Source organism: Papio anubis, chromosome 1, assembly GCF_008728515.1.
Source record: "Papio anubis isolate 15944 chromosome 1, Panubis1.0, whole genome shotgun sequence".
Taxonomy (NCBI): Eukaryota; Metazoa; Chordata; class Mammalia; order Primates; family Cercopithecidae; genus Papio; species Papio anubis.
In genome coordinates, this window is record NC_044976.1 from 20136807 (window position 1) to 20156027 (window position 19221).

Below are 19221 nucleotides of genomic sequence, written 5' to 3' on the forward strand. Positions count from 1 at the left end.
TGTAATCCCAACACTTTGAGCGGCCAAGGCTGGCGGATCACTTGAGGTCAGGAGTTCGAGACCAGCCTGGCCAACATGGTGAAACCCTGTCTCTACTAAAAATACAAAAATTAGCTGGGCGTGGTGGCGGGCACCTGTAATCCTAGCTACCTGGGAGGCTGAGGTAGGAGAATTGCTTGAACCTGGGAGGCAGAGGTTGCAGTGACCCAAGATTGCACCATTGCACTTCAGCCTGGGGACAGAGCAAGACCTTGTCTCAAAAAAAAAAAAAAAAAAGAAAAAAGAAAAAAAAAAGTCTCAAAAGCAGGTAATACTCTCAACTTTCTCCAGTCCTGTCAGGGGTTTTGACACCCTATTCTTCGCTGAACCCCCACCTGGACCAAAAAAAGGGAAGAGGGGAAGAATCTGGGAAGAGTATGATCATTGATGGAGTTTCTATGGCGGTCATCTCTCCAGGGGCGGTTTTCAGGATGAAATGAGACAGCAGACGGAAAGCAGCCCTTCTCCAACTTTGACAAGCACATGAGTCACTTGGAGATCTGGTCGGCATGCAGATTCTGAGTCAGTAGGTCCAAGAGGGGCCAGAAACTCTGCATTTCTGACAAGCTCCCAGCTGAGGCCCGGGCTGCTAGTGTCTAGACCACCCTTGGAGCTATAAGGACATAAAGGGATGACTGCCACGCAGTAGGCCCTCCATAAAAGTGAGCTATGCCTTTGTTTCTTGTGATATGATCTATAAGAAACTCTCCTAAGGGAATGGTGTGAGCCTGGGAGGTGGAGGTTGCAGTGAGCCGAGATCACGCCACTGCACTCCAGCCTGGGCGACAGAGCGAGACTCAGTCTCAAAAAAAAAAAAAAAAAAGAAACTCTCCTAAGGGACTGGAACTGTTTTTTCTTTTCTGAGACAGTCTTGCTCTGTTGCTCAGGCTGGAGTGCAGTGGCACAATCTTGGCTCATTGCAACCTCCGCCTCCCGGGTTCAAGCGATTCTCCTGCCTCAGCCTCCCAAGTAGCTGGGATTACAGGCGTGCACCACCATACCCAGCTAATTTTCATATTTTTAGCAGAGATGAGGTTTCACCATGTTGGCCAAGCTGGTCTCAAACTCCTGGCCTCAAGTGATACGCTGGCCTTGGCCTCCCAAAGTGCTGGGATCACAGGTGGCTGGACTGTTTTTCTACTGCTGCTAATACTGAGGTCCAGTGACGTTGAGGGGTTTTGCCCAAGCACAGAAGGCTAGAAAGAGGCAGAGGCAGGATTCAAGGCCAAGTCTGCCAAGCCATCCTTCTCATGCACCACGCCACCCTAAACCCCACCCACCTCGAGTAGCAGCCACAGGCGTGGAGCTGAAGACGCCCCAGCCCTGCCCCTCATGCCAGTCACTGGATCCTTGCTGGGTCAGTCAGGCCTCCGGGCAGAGGCCCAGACTCTCTAAAAAGAGGCCTTGGGCCATCACTTTCACTCCACTAGCAGCTGCTTCCAGTGGTTCCCCCCACATCGCCTTATAAAGTGGCCCAAGCTGCTCTTTTCCATGCTGCAGTTTAATTTTATATGGAGTGAACTGACCGTCCTCTCTGCAGCCTCAGCCCGACTGCTTCACACATTCCTGTTGGAGCAACATTACCTAATTTAACCATAGCCCCTGCTCTCTGGGACTCTCAAAATAGCAGCCGCCAGGAGGGGAAAATGCCCTAATGTTATCAAAATAAAACAGTTCTCCCTCCTCCCCCACTCTTGGCCTTCGCCAGCCGCAGGACCCAGCCCAAGGAGGAATCCAGGCTGAGAGGTCTAAGGTGGGCCCAGTGTGCCTGAAATCTCTGCTAAGCCCCTGTTCTCTTCATCCTTCCAGCCCTTTCCTACATGCCCTCTTCAAACATGTGTCTGGGATCCGCCTATGCCTCCTCACCCCCCCCCCCCCCCCCCCCCCTGCAAATCTTCCAGCTCATCCCCAATGGCCACTGTCGCCCTGGTTACCCAAGACAAGATTCAATTTCCCTTTCTACTAATAACAAAAACTATGATGGTAATATAACAATTGCTGCCATTCCCCAGGTATTAATTGTGAACTAAATACCTCCCTCCCAGTGGCTTGCTGCCATTGCAAAGTAGGGATTAGCATTCTCTTCTTTCAGATAAGGAAGCAGCCCCTTAGAAAGGTAAAGTGACTTGCCCAAGGTCATACAGCCCAGAACTGGCAGAGTTGGGGGTTGGAAGCCAAGACCAGCTGCCCCAAAGAGGCTAATCATCACACCAGGACTCCTGTGCAGGGTCTGAGCCTGGGAGAGGAGGAGTGCAGGATTTTCTGAGCTAGAAGGGGCTTGCTTGCCTCATGTATTATTGCAGGGTCTGTTCATACAGCTGCCACCAAACCACAGGGCCTGTTATTATACCAGAGTTCACATTGCACCTAGATCCTGTGGGCCCTAAGACTGTCCCCAGGACCCCAGGTGCACAAGTAGCCTGTCAATATGTGACTCCAAGCCCCTGCTTCCCTGCCCCACGCACTCCAGAGCAGGCTGCCACATTAAAGCAGGGAACACTGGACTACTGACATACCTCGGGTGCAACCAGTGGTTAAGGGGGCTGGGAGGGCCCCCTCCTCTGCTCTCCCACTCACCCAGAGTAATCATTAACCAGGGCAGAGCCAGCGCGGAGAGCAGGCAGAAGCCCGGGCTGCGGCACCCCCAGCATCCGCTCCTCCCCACTGAGTGCCTCCTGGGGCCACTTCTGTAGCCCAGCTGGCCTGGTGAGGCCTCTGGCAGTGGAGAGGGAAAGCTTGGACCACCGGCTGTCCAGGAAGGCTCAACCTGCTATCCCAAGGGAAGGTCCCTGAGGGCATTGACAGAGCCTTCGGCCCACTGCACTCACACCCCTTCCATCTTGCTCCCCTCCCAACATTATGAAGATCCTGTAAGAAAACAGTGTTGGACGAGAGGATGGACTCTGGGACTTAGGGCCTTCCCATAGCAGGGGTGAGGTGGCAGGTGGGGTTGCAGGGGGACACACAATAGAACCAAGATGCAGAGGTTTATCTAGGACCAAGTACCAGGGGCCCTCTCGAAGGAGGAAAAATAAAATCACAAAATAATAGCTCCTGTTATTTATCAACTGCCTATTCTGGCTATAGGCTATTTATATGATCTCTAATCTTCACCAAAACCCTGCAATGTAGGAATTGCCATTCCCACCTGACAGAGGAGGCTCAGAAAGGTGAACCCACCAGCCCAGGGTCACACAGCAATAAGTGATGAAGCTAGGACAGGTCTCAGGGCTATGCCTCCTGCCCACAACACTGTCCCAAAGTACAACCTGCAGAATGAAACGGTGCAGAATTGACGGACGGGAGCTAACAGCCACAGCAAGGAGGCTCTGGGCTCTTTTCTGGGCTGTCTGAAGCCTTTCAGCTCCTTAGCCAGGGTCCTCCTGGTCTTTCTAAAACCAAGTGTCCTGGGCTTAGAAACCCCAACTATGAGAGGGCAGCGGAGGGAGCAGGAGAGAGGCCTGTTGCTAGAGAGGGCGCATCCCCCTCAATTTGAAGCACCAAGTAAAGGTGGCCCCTGGGGCTTCTAGTACCTGTCAGGGCACAAGGTGGTTCTTCTGGGAGATGAGGGGGAAGTGTAGGGGGAAGGAGGAAGCACCTGAAGCCAACGTGAGGTGGGGCCTCTTGGAGGAAGGTGGCCCTGCCTAAAACCTCCCTGCCTAGGAGGCCACAGTCCTCCCAGCTAGAGAATTCTCTTCAATTGCTCAGGTGAAACCAGAGGTGGGGCCCAGGCCGACTGAAAGCTTTGATCTTATCACACATTCCTGCCCCAGCCATCCCTGTCCCCCCTCCTCGACCCCTACCAGGGAGGTGGGAAGCCAGACTGACTTAATTAACCCTTTCCTCCCATTTCCTCCCATGTCCTCAAGTCGAATCCAGGCTTGAGCTGACCTGTTTCCCCCATCCCGCCCCCACCCCCACCCCAGGAGTTAGGGAGAGAAAAAAAAAGGGAGGAAAGTGAAAAGCAGGCACCCCAAGACTGCATCCCTCATTTAATCCACTCAATGCCAGGGAACCCCAAACCTGGGCTCTGTGGGCAGCTTCCATTTCTCCTAAATGAAAATAACCAGACACAGCCGGGCACAGTGGCTCACACCTGTAATCCCAGCACTTTGGGAGGCTGAGGCAGGCAGATCACCTGAGGTCAGAAGTTCGAGACCAGCCTGACTAACATGGTGAAACCCCATCTCTACTAAAAACACCAACATTAGCCGGGCCTAATGGTGGGCGCCTGTAATCCCAGCTACTCGAGAGGCTGAGGCAGGAGAATCGCTTGAACCTGGGAGGTGGAGGTTGCAGTGAGCAGAGATCATGCCATTGCACTTCAGCCTGGGTGACAAAGCAAGACTATGTCTCAAAAAAATAAAATAAAATAACCAGACTCAACATAAATAGCCCTCGCTATTTTGCACATCCATGAGCTCATCTGAGACTCATAATAAAATTGGCCTGCTCTTCTCTCTGCTGCTGTGGGCCCTCCCCCTGCCCTCACCCAGGGGAGCTGGCCCCCAGGTCCTCTCCTCCCACAGGCTCATTGCAAGGGAAACAGACTCACCAATGGGTGCTGAGACCAAGTCACAAAGACTCGAGAGATCTCCCAGATCTTCCCTAGCCCAGAGCCTGGCACTTGGGAGCTGGGGTTATGCCTCCGTCTCCCAGATGAGAAGTAGCTCCGAGAGCAGGGAACAGCCAGGCACAGAGGAAGGTGGAAGCTGCCTGCAGCGTTACCAGATCTACTGGAAGAAATTGGAGGCATGGTCCCTACTACTCTCTGGATGCCTTGGATCTTGTCGGAGAGGCAGGATTTGTAAGCTGTAAGTGTCCAACACAACTCAAAGTCCAGACAATAGCAGAGCGTCAGGGGAAGGAATCAATGGCATCAATGAAGGAAGATATGGGATTGGTAATGTGGTGGGCTCCTTGAGGTGTCTACCACCCCAGGCTCCAGAAAATGGAATGCCACCAACTCTTGGGGGTAGTGAGCACTTCTCTCCAAGAACTCAGGGTCCCTTTCTTCTGACTTGGAAGGTGGCCAACAAGCAAGAAAGGAGCCCATTTTATGAGTAGGAAAACTGAGGCCCAGGGAGGAGGGATGGTAGCTGGCTGGTGACCAAGTGGATGCCCAGGCCTTAACCTCTTGCCTCCCTGGTCTCACCAGCAATGAATGTCACCTCAGCTATCTTGGGGACTTCCTCTTATTCTTTCCCAACTTTAACAACTCTGGCAGCAGGCGAGTGTCTTCCTGCTCTTGCACATGCAACAACAATGCGGACAATGTGAGTCCAGGGACAATGGGGACAACTCCTGGACCCTTGCCACAATGCTTTCCTCCTCTACCAGCCAAATCAGACTTGCTCTTTAAGCCCCATTTCCTCTAGAAAGTCCATCCAGATCACTCATGCCCAATCAGTCTTTTCCTTCCCCTGACACTCTGCTATTGTCTGGACTTTGAGTTGTGTTGGGCACTTACAGCTTATGAGTCCTGCCTCTCCAACAAGATCCAAGGCATCCAGAGAGTAGGGACCGTGCCTCCAACTTCTTCCAGGAGGTCTGGGGATGCTGAAGGCAGCTTCCACCTTCCCCTGCACCTGACTATTCCCTGCTCTCGGAGCTACTTCTCATCTGGGAAATGGAGGCATAACCCCAGCTGTACAGGGGGACTCATAATGCAGATAAAACAATAAGCGCAATTTCAGGCACACAGCAGGTCCTCAGGCAGCGCTAGCTGAATATGTGAACAAATGAGTGGACAGAGGGATGGATGGAAGGATTCTTGAAGCTTCCACTGCACAGGGCTGTTGAAACAATATAAGGCGGGACTTGGATGTAGATTTCACCTGGCAGCTGAGTCATGTGCTTCTTTCTCTGCCTTGTATTTCACTCAAGCCCCCAGTATGAGGGAGACACAGGGCTGGCTCCGACCAGGCCCCGCTCAGGAAAACTCACTGAACTCCCAACAGGGCAAAACCTGCAGGCACCACAGGGAGCTTGGGACCTAACTGAGAAGAATCAGGGTTCCCACATCCATCTCTCTGAGGAACATTATCACTGGGTTGAAATGGAAGTCAAAGGGCAAAAAGGCACCCGAGTCTGCGAAGCAGGAACTGGCAAAGCCCAGGTGGCAGACATGCAGCCTCCTATAACCCTTTGCCAAGGCCAGCCTGGACCCACCTTCTCCACACAGCCCTCCCAGAATTCCCCTCTCTGGACACAACAGGCTGGACCCACTGGGGAAAACAATGACGACTTGGGAGTCTGACAACCTGGGCTCCATTCCCAGGTGTGGCGTGTACTGGGTGGATGAAGGGCCAGCCATTCCCCCTAGTTTTTTTTTTTTTTGAGACAGAGTATCTTTCTGTCACCCGGGCTGGAGTGCAGTGGCACAGTCTTGGCTCACTGCAGCCTCCACCTCCCAGGTTCAAGCGATTCTCCTGCCTTAGGCTCCCAAGAAGCTGGGAATACAGGCATGAGCCACCAGGCCAAGCTAATTTTTGTATTTTTAGTGGAGATGGGGTTTTACCTTGTTGTCCAGGCTGCTCTCGAACTCCTAGCCTCAAGCAATCTGCCCGCCTAGGTCTTCCAAAGTGCTGGGATTACCAGTGCAAGTCTGGCCCCCAACTCCCCCTCTTGATGCCTCAGTTTCCCATTCTGCAAAATGGAGATATAATGCCAACTTCAAAAGACTGCTGTGAGTATTATATGAGATAATGCCTGGCAAGAGCCCAGTGGGAGGCTTGGCTCTAAAGAGGGTGGCGGTTTTAACGGGAAGGTGTCAGCACTCAGGGAACATTAGCTGGCGACCTATGTGACTGAGGCCACTGCGGAGGAGAACCTGCAAGTCCCAGGACAGGGAAGAGACTGGTCTGTCCCCAGGAAACTCCTGGGTTTCTGTTCCTCTGGCCTGAGGCTCATAGGAAGGCAAAAGGCAGGAGAGGATGAAGAGCTATGAAAGTGATAGAGGCTGCTGGGCGTGGTGGCTCATGCCTGTAATCCCAGCACTTTGGGAGGCTGAGGCGGGTGGATCACCTGAGGTCGGAAGTTCGAGACCAGCTTATTCAACATAGTGAAAGCCCGACTCTACTAAAAATACAAAAACTAGTCAGGTGTGGTGGTGCATGCCTGTAATCCATAACCCCAGCTACCCTGGAGGCTGAGGCAAGAGAATCGCTGGAATCCAGGAGGCAGAGGTTGCAGTGACCGAGATGGCACCACCGCACTTCAGGCTGGGAGATAGAGTGAGACTCGGTCTCAAAAAAAAGAAAAAAAATGATAGAGTAGAGGCCACTAGGGCTGGGATTTATGAGGCCAGAATTTCAATCCATCCAGCCCAGCGAGGGTTCCAAGAAGAGGCATGATCCCAGTTCCCAACTATTTGAAAATTGGAAACGCCAAACAAGGAGAGGGTTGAGTCAGCTGGGGTTAGTTAGGAGGGGAGCCCAGGACCAGGAGGTGGGGGCTGGAGCTGGCTTCCTGGGAGAGAGGCATGGGCAGGCGCGGGGAGTGGGAAGGTGGGGGCAGGGACCCGGAGGTGGGCTGGGAAGGGGCCAGAGGCAGCTGGGAATCCCAGCCCCACCCGTGGAGAAGCATCTGTGGGGTGACCCAAGGCCACCTCTGAAGTCCTCCCCAGGCTCAGGCCCCAGCCAGGCCTCCCCTTCCCCACTGACTGGAATGGGAGAAAGATGGGGAAAGAGGCCAAACGTTAAAAAACACCTAGGTGTGACCCGCCTGGTGGGGAGGGGACACATCTCTAACCCACAGCCCAAACCCAAAGCATAGGAGGGGGTGGAGCGAGATCGCCAGGCCTGTGTGTCTCTCTCTCCTGAGTCCTGCTGTTTCTCTGAGCCCACGGGAGCCAGATTCAGAGTCAAGCAGCCCCACACCCCACCAAGTAAGGACCAACTACGGGTTTGCCCAGAGCTTCCCAGGCAAGGTCCTGCCTCTTCCAGTGTAGGCTGGAGCAGGGATAGGGCTAGGATGGGGTCCCAGGACGTCCCCCACCCTCCCGCCGTCGCTACCCTCAGGATGCATGAACATCCTTTTTGCACCCATGGGAGCCACTTGGCCACATCTGCTGTTGCTCAGAGCCCACCAACTGCACACATCTGGGAAGGGGACAAGGCGTCCAAAGGCTCCAGCCTTTCCCAGGCCACACCCTGGGGTGTGCCCCCCTCCTTCTCCCAGTCCAGGAAGGAGCAATCAGGGTGGAAGGGTGGACTCTGTCCTACAGCTGCGGCCTCGGTAGAGGAAGGAGGGGCAGTGGCAGATCAGAGGCAGTTACACCCGGAGCTCTGAGACTGAGAAAGAGGCCCAGGGAATGGACAATCCCTTACACAGCCATTCATTCAACAAGCCTAGTACAGGACCTGGGTCATAGAGAAGGCGTGCCCAGCTGGGCCCTGGGAACCCTGCCTCAGATACTCCACCGGCCTTGCCTTTAGCAGGAACAAGACTTAGTGCAATCACAGAGTGTCAAATACCTGCCGCATTCCAGGCACTGAGACTTCACAACCACCAGGAAGCAGGCCTCCCCATTTCACAGTTGACTGAGGCTCAGAGAGGTAAAGCAACTTGCCCAAGGTCATAGAGCCAGTCAGGGCTGGGCCAAGACGTGAAGGCAGGGCCTTTTGAGCCCACATCTTTCCCTTGACCATAGTGCCCAGGGAAGGGGCTCTGAAACCAGTGAGGACACAGACAAGTCAAAAATGGCAGAGTGGTCATCCCAGCTTGTCCCACATCTTCTGGGGCCCTGCAGAGAGCATGGCTGGGCAGGCAGCTCCCAAGTACAGGGGCCAGAGCACGCCCCTTTCCAATCCCAGCAAGGAACCTGGCCCTTCTTGGCCTGCTGGCTTCCTCAAAGCCATTAATTTGTTCACTTGAATTTTTTTGTTTGTTTGTTTGTTGTTTTGAGACAGAGTCTCCCTATGACGCCCAAGCTGGAGTGCAATGGCATGACTCGGCTCACTGCAACCTCCACTTCCCAGGTTCAAGCGATTCTCCTGCCTCAGTCTTCCGAGTAGCTGGGACTACAGGCATGCACCACCACACCCAGCTAACTTTTTTGTATTTTAGTAGAGATGGGCTTTCACCATATTGGCCAGGCTGGTCTCGAACTCCTTACCTCAAGTGATTTGCTTGCCTTGGCCTCCCAAAGGGCTGGGATCACAGGCGTGAGCCACTGCGCCCATCCTTTATTCACTTGAATTTTTTTTTTTTTTGAGATGGAGTTTTGCTCTTGTTGCCCAGGCTGGAGTACAATGACATGATCTCGGCTCACCACAACCTCCGCCTCCCGGGTTCAGGAGATTGATTCTCCTGCCTCAGCCTCCTGAGTAGCTGGGATTACAGGCATGCACCACTATGCCTGGCTGATTTTTTTTTACTATTATTTTTAGTAGAGACGGGATTTCTTCATGGTGGTCAGGCTGGTCTCGAACTCCTGACCTCAAATGATCCGCCTGCCTCGGCCTCCCAAAGTGCTGGGATTACAGGCTGTGAGCCACCTCATTTGAAACTTTAATGTGTTCACCTACTATCTGCCTAGCACCAGGCAAACAGCAATGAACAAAGCCAAGTCCCTGCCCTCATGGAGCTTCCACTCCAGATGAGGGGATAAGAATAAATCTATAAGGCATGAGCTCCGGCTGTGGAGTTCTAAGGCAGAGTCTGCAACTCCACAAATGAACAGTCAGCAAGATCCCCTCCACCTACACCACAAGCCAATGCAGAGGCCCCAGCTTGGGCAGGGATGGGGGAGCTCCTGGCTGGGGGATGACTGCCAGGCATGTGAGCCAGTCCAACCCCCACCCACGCTGTCCCCTCCATCACTTTCCATTCTTTTTCTCTCTTTTTTTTTTTTTTTAAGAGACAGGGTCTTGCTCTATCACCCAGGCTGGAGTACAGTGGCAAGATCATGGTTCACTGCAGCCTCCGCCTCCTGGGCTCAAGTGAGCCTCCTACCTTGGTCTCCCAAAGTGTTGGGATTACAGGTGTGAGCCACCACTCCTGGCCCACCTGCCCCTTTTTTTTTTTTTTTTTTTTTAAGAATTTTTATTGTCCAAACAAAAGATCGTAAGAGAAGACACAAAATAAATTAACTGTTCTGAGAATTCTGGACTCCATCTCCTGCCATTCTTGATCTTCCTCCTAAGCCAGCTCCTCCTGGAGTTCTCCCATCTCAGGTAGTGGCAGCTCCATCCTTCGGGATGCTGAAGCCAAAGACTGTGGAGGCATCTCGGACTCCTCTCTTTCCGTCCCACCCCACATCCAACCCACTAGCAAATCCTGGTGACCCATCTTCAAAATGTACTGGGGATTCAACCACCTCCCACCTCTGTGGTCCTGGCTAGAGCTCCCATCGTCTGTCCTGGGTCACGGCCTCCTTGCCTTTCCCCTGGACCCTCCCAGTGCTCCTCTCCACACAGCAGCCAGAGCAATCCTATGTAACACCAGGCCCCTTCAGTGACTTCTCAATTCACTCAGGCGCAAATCCAAGGTCCTTCCCATGGCCAAGGCTCTGCCAATCACCCTCTGCCACCCCCCTGCCTGCTGTGTCCACCACATTCCCCCTCACTGATGTTGCTCCAGCCCCACGGGCCTCCTTGCTTTTCCACAGACATGCCAAGGACACTCCCACCTCTGGGCCTCTGCACTAGCTGTGCCCTCTGCCTGGAATGCCCTTTCCATTGATATCTGCGAGGCTTACCCGCTCACTTACTTCAGGTCTCCTTCAGTTCAAATTTATCTTATCAGAGGCTTTTCCTACCACCCCACCCTACCCCGCCTCATCACTCACTGCCCTCTTCCCTGTTTTATTTTTTCTTCTGAGCACTTGTCACCACCTGTTGTATTTCATTTATCGTCTGTCTTTCTGCACTAGCTATAATGCAAGTGACATGAGAGAAAGGAATCTGACATTTTTATTCTCTGAGGTAACCTCAAGATCTAGAACAGGCCGGGTGCGGTGGCTCATGCCTGTAATCCCAGCGCTTTGGGAGGTCAAGGTGGGCGGATCACTTTAGGTCAGGAGTTCAAGACCAGCCTGGCCAACATGGTGAAACCCCATTTCTACTAAAAATACAAAAATTAGCTGGACATGGTGGTGTGCGCCTATAATCCCAGCTACCTAGGAGGCTGAGGCAGGAGAATCTCTTGAACCTGGGGAGCGGAGGTTGCAGTGAGGCGAGATCATACCACTGCACTCCAGCCTGGGCAACAGAGTGAGACACCATTCAAAAACAAAAAAACAAAAAACGATCTAGAACACAGTCAGACACAAATAAATTAACATAGAAGATGCCCCACAGATATTTGTGAAATGATTTTTTTTTTTTTTTTTTGAGACAGAGCCTTGCTCTGTCGCCCAGGCTGGAGTGCAGTGGTGCAATCCCGGCTCATTGCAAGCTCCACCTCCTGGGTTCATGCCATTCTCCTGCCTCAGCCTCCCGAGTAGCTGGGAGTACAGGCACCCACCACCACGCCTGGCTAATTTTTTGTATTTTTAGTAGAGACAGGGTTTCACCGTGTTAGCCAGGATGGTCTCGATTCCTGACCTCGTGATCCACCCGCCTTGGCCTCCCAAAGTGCTGGGATTACAGGCATGAGCCACCGCGCCCAGCCTGTGAAATGAATTTTAACAAATGCTTAATCACATACATCATTTGTTCATTCATTCATTCAATACACTCTGTAAGGCTTTGTGCACCAGATACTCCCCTAAAACCCAGAGCAACAGAACACCCTCCTCCATGGCTCAGGGAATGGGCTCTGGTCAGGAGCTAGGAGCTGGTCCTAAGGCTATCTCAGGATGCCACAGATGCCCCCAGGGATGCTCTGAGGTCCCTGCAGGCCTGGCACAGATGAGCATCATGGAAGGGAAGGGAGGGTGGTTCTGGGGGCAGCGAGACTCAAAGGCCCCACATTCCCAGGCCTCAAAGAGCCACCTTGTTCTCGGGGCTTTCATGACAGCACCCCCAACCCAGCCACCCCCAGCAGCCACGAGCCACACCCCTCTCAAGGCTGCTATTGACACAGCCCTGACGCCACCGGGCTGGGCAGTGAGGCCGGCGGCTCCCCGCGAAGTGAGTTCCACACATACTTCTGGGTTTCAGTCAGCCAGCTCTGGGCGCTGGGGCAGCTGGCCCTGGGAGCAGGAGGGGGTGGCAGGGCCAAAGAGGCCAAGGCCCAGGCCGAGGCAACATTCCAGCAGGGCCGGGACCCTCGGTGCAGCCTCTCTCTTCTTGGCAGGAGCAGGAGCGAGAGGAGGGAACGGCCAGGGTAGGCCCTGGGACGGGGAGAGGTGGGCCCAGCAGATCCTTGGGAAGCTGCCGGGGAACCGAGTCATATTCACTTCCTCCTCCAGCCTGACCCCTTGCAGCTGGGACTGGATTGGGTGGAGGGGAGGGGGGCAACAGGCCAGGGCTGGGAACCCTTCCCATATACCCCAAGTGGTCTGAGGGTGCAGATCCCACACGTCTGGCCTCCAAGTGGCCTCTGAATCATTGCTCCAGATCTTTCCATAGCCTGGGCAGGCCCTCCTGCCCTCCCTCCTGAGCCTCTCACCCCAAGGCCAGGCAGCCCTTGAAGCTGTGCAGACTCATGCTAAACCTTGAGCCCCCAGGGAACAGCCAGAAAAAAACAGTGCAGGCTCCATGCAGGACAACCAGGAGGGTGCTCTTCCCCTTCCCCCACCAGCAGCATGGCAGGGGCAGGGGCCTCTGACCTCCCACACTAGGCAGGGCCAGCCTGGCCCACTCAGGCCTAAAAGCCCCTGGATAAATTCCACTCCCTGTAGAGTCCCGGGGAATATCTGAAGAGGACGCTAATGAATTAACAAACCTAAAAATTACCACCCTAGAGTTTAGTTCCTAGGCTTCCCCAGCCCAGGCACAGGCAACCCCAGGAGACCCCATGGACACTGAGGCACACCCACACTAAAGAGCTTCTATTCCCAAGCCAATCCTGATATTCCTTGCCTGAGGTAGCCCCTTTACTACTTGAGACCAGAGTTCTTAATCAACACCAGTGACAAGTTGTAGCAATATCTACTGACTGCCCATTACACGCACATGGGGCAGTAGGTGGAGTGATTAGGAGAGCTTCGTCTGGATTCAAAACTTGGCTCATAGCATCTCTGAGTGTGTGGATATGTAAGCCACTGGGCAAGTTACGTAACCTCTCAGTGCCTCAATGTCCTCTGCTTAGAGAATGGGGATCAGGTTAGTAGCTATAGCTTAAAACATTCAATAAATATATTCACTAAGCATTTACTACCTGCCAGGTGCTAAAGACACAGCAGTGGACAAAAACAGATGAGATCCTGCTCTCGTGGAACTTAAACTGAGCAGGAGGAGGCAGACAAACACATAAACAAATACAGACAAATACAGGTCAGACGATTGTGAGAACAAAAATAAAGCAGTTTAAGGAGACAGCCATTACGGGCAGAGTGGTAAGGACCTGAAGAAGGAGAGGGAGCGGGTCACGTGGATATTACAGGGACAAGTGTTCCAGGCAGAAGGAACAGCAGACGCAGAGACCCTAAGGTGGGAATGTGTTTCATATGCTCAAGAAACAAGAACGGTCAGGCGAGGTGGCCCATGCCTGTAATCCTAGCACTTCGGAAGGCCGAGGTGGGAGGATAGCTTGAGTTAAAGAGTTCGGGACCAGCCTGGGCAATATAATGAGACCCCATCTCTATTTGTTTTAAACTTGTATATTCATTGGAAAAGAAAAGGCTGGGTGCAGTGGCTCACGCCTATAATCCTAACACTTTGGGAGGCCGACGGGGGTGGATCACTTGAGCCCAGGAGTTTGAGACCTGCCTGGGGGAACATGGCAAAATTCTGTCTCTATAAAAAATACAAAAATTAGCCAGGCGTAGAGGAGGGTGTCTGTAGTCCCAGCTACTCAGGGGGCTGAGGTGGGAGGATCACCTGAGCTTGGGAGGTTGAGGCGGCAGTGAGCTGTGACTGTGCCACTGCACTCCAGCCTGGGTGATGGTGTGAAACCCTGTCTCAAAAAAAAAAAATAACAAACAATAGAAAAGAAAAAGGAAAAGACCAGTGTAGCTGGAGGAGTTTGAGAGGGGCAGGTGGCAGGAGGCCGGGTCCTGCAGGGCCTCGTAGGCTGTATTAAGTCAGGGGCTGAGACCTAATTCTGAGCACCGCAGGGAGGTGGTGAGCAGGAAACACAGGTGAATGGGAGGATTCGCTGAGAAACTCAGAGCAGACAGTGGGTGCTGGGTAAGTATGAAGTACCCGTATTACTTTGTCACCATCCAGCCTGGCACCTCAAGAGCTCCTTCCTCTCTACTTTGCTCACACGTCTTCCAGGCCCTGAACCCAGTCACCTCCTGCCACCTTCTTTCCACCGTCTCCCGGGCAGGGCCTCAGACCCACAGATCCCAGCTTGTCTGCACTCAGCCTGAGAACAGGCCCGGGCCAAGCCAGGCAGGGGCCACAACTCCCCAGACACGGGGAACTGGGCCTAAGGGATGGGGGGTGGTCCATCTCCGCCCCTTCCAGCCTCCACCCCGCAGACAGACCCGCAACCTGCCCTCCTTCCCTCCAGGAAAGTCCAGGACACACTCAAAACCCCATCCTGTCCTGGCTGCAGGTATGGAGTAGGCCAGTGTCGGGGGACAGAGCAGCTGGCTGCGCGGAGGGGAGGGCTGAGCGACCGCCAGGAAGGGGAGGCTCCTCCAGTTCAGCTGGCAGCCTCCCCAGCGAGGAAATCCAGCTGAGGCAGGAAACAGGTATCTCAGCGACTTCCCTCCTCGGCCCTGGAAAACACCTTAATCACCACCGGCTCCCTCAAGACGCCTGTCCCCTGCAGGGCCGCCCCAAAGGGGTCAGCAGGCCAAGGCCTGCCGAGTCACCCAGGCCCAGCCCCCTCCTCCAGCAAGCCTCCTCACCTCCCAACAGCTGAAATTACACCCACACTTAATCACAGACCAGCTTCCTACGGTCCTGTCCCCCGTCCCGGGGAGGTCTTGAGCTCCCTAAGGCCCATCTCACCCTGCTCCTGTGCCCAACCCTTCCCCATCTGCCACTGGCTCCGGACTGAACTGAAGGGCAGAGGAGAGAAAGGGCAGCAGGCAAGGAGGGTCCAAGGCGTGCTGGGACCCTGGGCTAGGAATTGATCTCATTTTTGACTTGCAACAAACTCCTCAACCCCACTGTACAGATGTGGAAACTTTAAGGCTGAGAGAGGAATTTGCCCCAGATCACACAGCCAGAAACGGCAGCCCTGAGACTCAACCTTGGGTCTATAAGACTTCAGGGGAAGACAAGGCATGGTGGTTCATGCCTGTCATCCCAACACTTTGGGAGACCAAGGCGAGAGGATCACTTGAGGCCAGGAGTTTGAGACCAGCCTGGGCAACAAAGTGTGACGCCCTCTTTTTTTTTTTTTGAGATGGAGTCTTGCTCTGTCACCCAGACTGGAGTGCAGTTGCACGATCTCAGCTCACTGCAACCTCCGCCCACCGGGTTCAAGCAATTCTGCAGCCTCAGCCTCCTGAGTACTTGGGACTATAGGCACGTGCCACCATGCCTGGCTAATTTTTTGTATTTTTAGTAGAGACAGGGTTTCACTGTGCTGGCCAAGCTAGTCTCGAACTCCTGACCTCATGATCCGCCTGCCTCGGCCTCCCAAAGTGCTGGGATTACAGGCGTGTGCCACCACACCCAGCCCCCAAAAAACTTTTTATTGTTTTGAGATGGAGTCTCACTCTGTCACCCAGGCTGGAGTGCAATGGTGTGGTCTCGCTAACTGTAACCTCCGCCTCCCGGGTTCAAGTGATTCTCCTACCTCAGCCTCCCGAGTAGCTGGGACTACAGGTGTATGCCACCACACCTGGCTAATTTTTGTATTTTTAGTAGAGAAGGGGTTTCACTATGTTGGCCAGGCTGGTCTCGAACTCCTGACCTCGTGATCCGCCCGCCCTGGCCTCCCAAAGTGCTGGGATTACAGGCATGAGCCACTGCACCCGGCCTGAGAAACTTTTTGAAAAGAATTTTATAAAGAGACTTCAGGGGCCAAGCTCTTTCCAGCCCACCACCAGCAGCCTGGGGTGGGACAGCGACCGTCCATGTGTTGCTGAGAAGGCTCTCTAATCCCACAGGATTGGAGCTGCCTGTTTATTTGTCTAAATTACAGTCCACCAGCCTGTGAGTTTTGGGAAGGCACAGACAGGGCCTGTCCTTGCTGGTCCACACCACCCCAGCCCCTAGCACCGCACCAGGTTCATTGGTTCACTGGCACACAGTAGGTGCATGGCAAATATCTGCCCAAAGAACGAACCCCTGTACTCCCGGTGACTGCCATGGAATGTCGCTCAGTGATTATCTGTTGAATGAACAAGTGAATGAGATGATCTGCCGCGGTCCAGGAATGTCTGTGGAAATTCCTCATGCACACAGCAAACAACTCCACCCATCGCCATCCTACCGCGCCTGGGCACGGAGGCACGGAGGAGCCCCTCATCAGGGGGCAGAGCTGGGGGAAGGTCAGGAAAGACCGTTGGGCCTCGGAAAACATCCCACGTGCTAAGTTGGTGCCTTGGGAAAAGTAAAAGTCAGGGCTGGGAGTGCAAGTTCAGGTCAAGACTAGGGAGCTACTGGATGGCCCTGCTGAATATTTCGGGGTGAGAGGCTGAAACAGGAGGACAACACAGGAGGCTGCCCAGAGTGGGGGTGGGGGAGGAGAAGTGCTGGGTGGGTGGGGCAAGAGCAGTGAGGAGCCAGGTCTGGGTGGGTGGATGACGAGTGACTCAGGAGGGCAGAGGTGCGACAAAGCCGGCAAGGTGAGGCCAGGCAGGCAGTCCCTGGGTAAACACCAGCCTGGTTAGAAAAGTCCCTGTCTTGGCTCAGAGAACAGGGGGGCAGGTATGCGGACTGCCTAGGAGCACCTCAAACAGAGTGGGGTTGGCTCTGTGGCTCCCCACGGTAGGCTCGGCTCCCCAGATGTGCCCCCACCCACATCTGCCACTAGCTCCCTGCCCATTGACCCCGCCCAGTCCTCCTCAAGTTCACTCAGGTCCTCAGGGCCTCTACTGGCCAAGTGCCTTCTAAGCCTCAGGATTCCTGAACCTAGAATTCCCTTTTCCTCCACCTAAGCTCAGAGTAGGGGACTAGACTGCAAGGGCAGGCCTCTCCTTGCCTCTAGGAGACCTGCGAAGAGGAAAGCTGGGGAACTCGGGTCCCCTAAGGGTGCACTGCATCCCTTCCCCACACACTTTGCAGCTCATTCCACCCGGTCCAGCAGCGCCCTGCAGCTATGTATTTTGAGGCCGTGTATTTTGAGTTCCCTTGACCCACGTGGGGCTGGCCTCAGAGAGGTTAACTAGCTTGCCCCAGGTCACAGTTACTCAGTGAAAGGCAGGGATTGATTCAACTCTTGGGCTGTATGACTCCAAGGCCCGTGGGTGTTCCACACAAGCTTCAGCTCTGTCCCAAAAGTTTTGCTTGTGCCTACCTGGCTCCAAGCTCCCCCAGGTGATAGACGGCGTGGTAAAGTTTCAGCGAGACTCATAGGGTCCCCATCACCACTGAGTGGCCCTTCTGCCAAGCTGGCGCAGAAGGGTTCCCTCGTCCTGCCAAGTTCCCACCCTGCTCAAAGTTTCCCCTCCTGGTCCCCAGGAATGGTAGGCCGGACCATGCCCAGCGAGACTCCGACACTCGGCAACGTGGCCGAGAGACCCACGGGCTCCCACGCGGGCCAATCCCGCCCCCGGCCCCACGCAGGGTCCCGACTGGTGGTCCCCCTGGATTAGCCCCATGCCGCAGGGCGGCGCCGGCCCGGGGTCCCCGGCGGGCGCCGCCGTCCCGGGCCAGAATCCCCGCCGCGCAGCCTTGGGCGCCCCAGCCAAGTTGGCGGGCGCAGCGAGCGGGACCCGGACGGCCCCAGCCCGGCCGCCTCCCGCTCCCCGCCCCTCTGCCCCGCACACTCACCGCGAGCAGCCGCCCGTGCAGCAGCAGCGCCAGCAGCAGCGCGCCCGTCGCCCGCCGCCCCATGGCCTGGCCCGCGCAGCTCTCTCGCTCGCTCGCTCCGCGCCGCCCGCTCGCCGGCCAGCTCTGGACAGCGCGGCCGGCTCTCCACCGCCCCCTTTCCTCCCCGCCCGCCCCCCCCCCGCGGCGCCGGCCCCGCCCCCGGACCGCCCCCGGGCCGCGGGCTCTGCTCGCCCCAGCCGGCCGCGCAGCCCACTGGGCCTTTGTCTGGGCCCCCAGCCCCCTCCGCGCGAGCCGCGGCCCAGCCCGGCTCCCCGCCAAACCCGGCCTGGAGTGTGGGATGGGACGGGGCGGGGGACCGGGGGCCTGGGACCCGGGCCTGGTATGGGGCCGCCGGGCCAGTCGCTCTCTCCTCCCCGATCCCCGGCTCCCCCGCTTCCCCGCGCGCCCCGCCGACTTCCACGCCCCTGCACGCCCGGCACGGCCGACTCCACTCGCGCAGCTTTTGAGGACCCCGGGATCTACTTCCCACGCTCATACGCACGCAGCTGGCACTCCGTGCCACACGTGCACGCCAGCTTCCACACCTAAGAACACCTTCATATCATAACTTTACTGCACGAACACACTCGTGCGCTACCCGGGAACACTTTCACACTCTGGACCCAACTCTCAAGTACGAACAATCCTTACCGGCTCACACGCACACTTAACTCGCTTCCAGACTCTCACCTCCACCAGGGACACAGGGGACAGCCCTCACACTACACTGAGCCCCTCATAGGCTTGTTCTCATGCCACACAGACTCACGCATACATCCCAACAAGTCACTGAGCGGGAGGACGCCTTTTCACACAGATTCCTCACAGGCACGCACATTTCACACACAGGCCCACGTCATTGCCTGAACGCTAACCAGCCTGTTTTTTGTTTGTTTGTTTGTTTGTTTGAGAAGGAATCTTGCTTTATCCCCAGGCTGGAGTGCGGTGGTATGATCTTGGCTCACTGCAACCTCCGCCTCCGGGTTCAAGCGATTCTCCGCCTCAGCCTCCTGAATAGCTGGGATTACAGGTGCGCCACCAGGCCTCGCTAATTTTTTTATTTTTAGTAGAGATGGGGGGTTTCACCATGTGGCCAGTCTGGTCTCAAATTCCTGAGCTCATAATCTGCCCTCCTTGGCCTCCCAAGGATTACAGGCGTGAGCCACCGCACCCAGCCTCAGCCTGAATTTTT

General features: G+C 55.1%; 1 protein-coding gene across 7 annotated transcripts in view; it reads right to left on the reverse strand.

The window, feature by feature from the left end:
- HSPG2 (heparan sulfate proteoglycan 2) overlaps positions 1–18061 on the reverse strand; it is a 115833-nt gene extending 97772 nt beyond the window's left edge. For all 7 annotated transcript variants that reach the window (XM_021937073.2, XM_021937071.2, XM_021937069.2 and 4 more), the window contains exon 1: positions 17991–18061. In XM_021937073.2, coding sequence (XP_021792765.2) covers positions 17991–18053 — 63 coding nt within the window. In that variant the 5' untranslated portion in view covers positions 18054–18061. The remainder of the gene's footprint in view (positions 1–17990) is intronic.
- Between the last annotated feature and the right edge of the window lie 1160 nt (positions 18062–19221).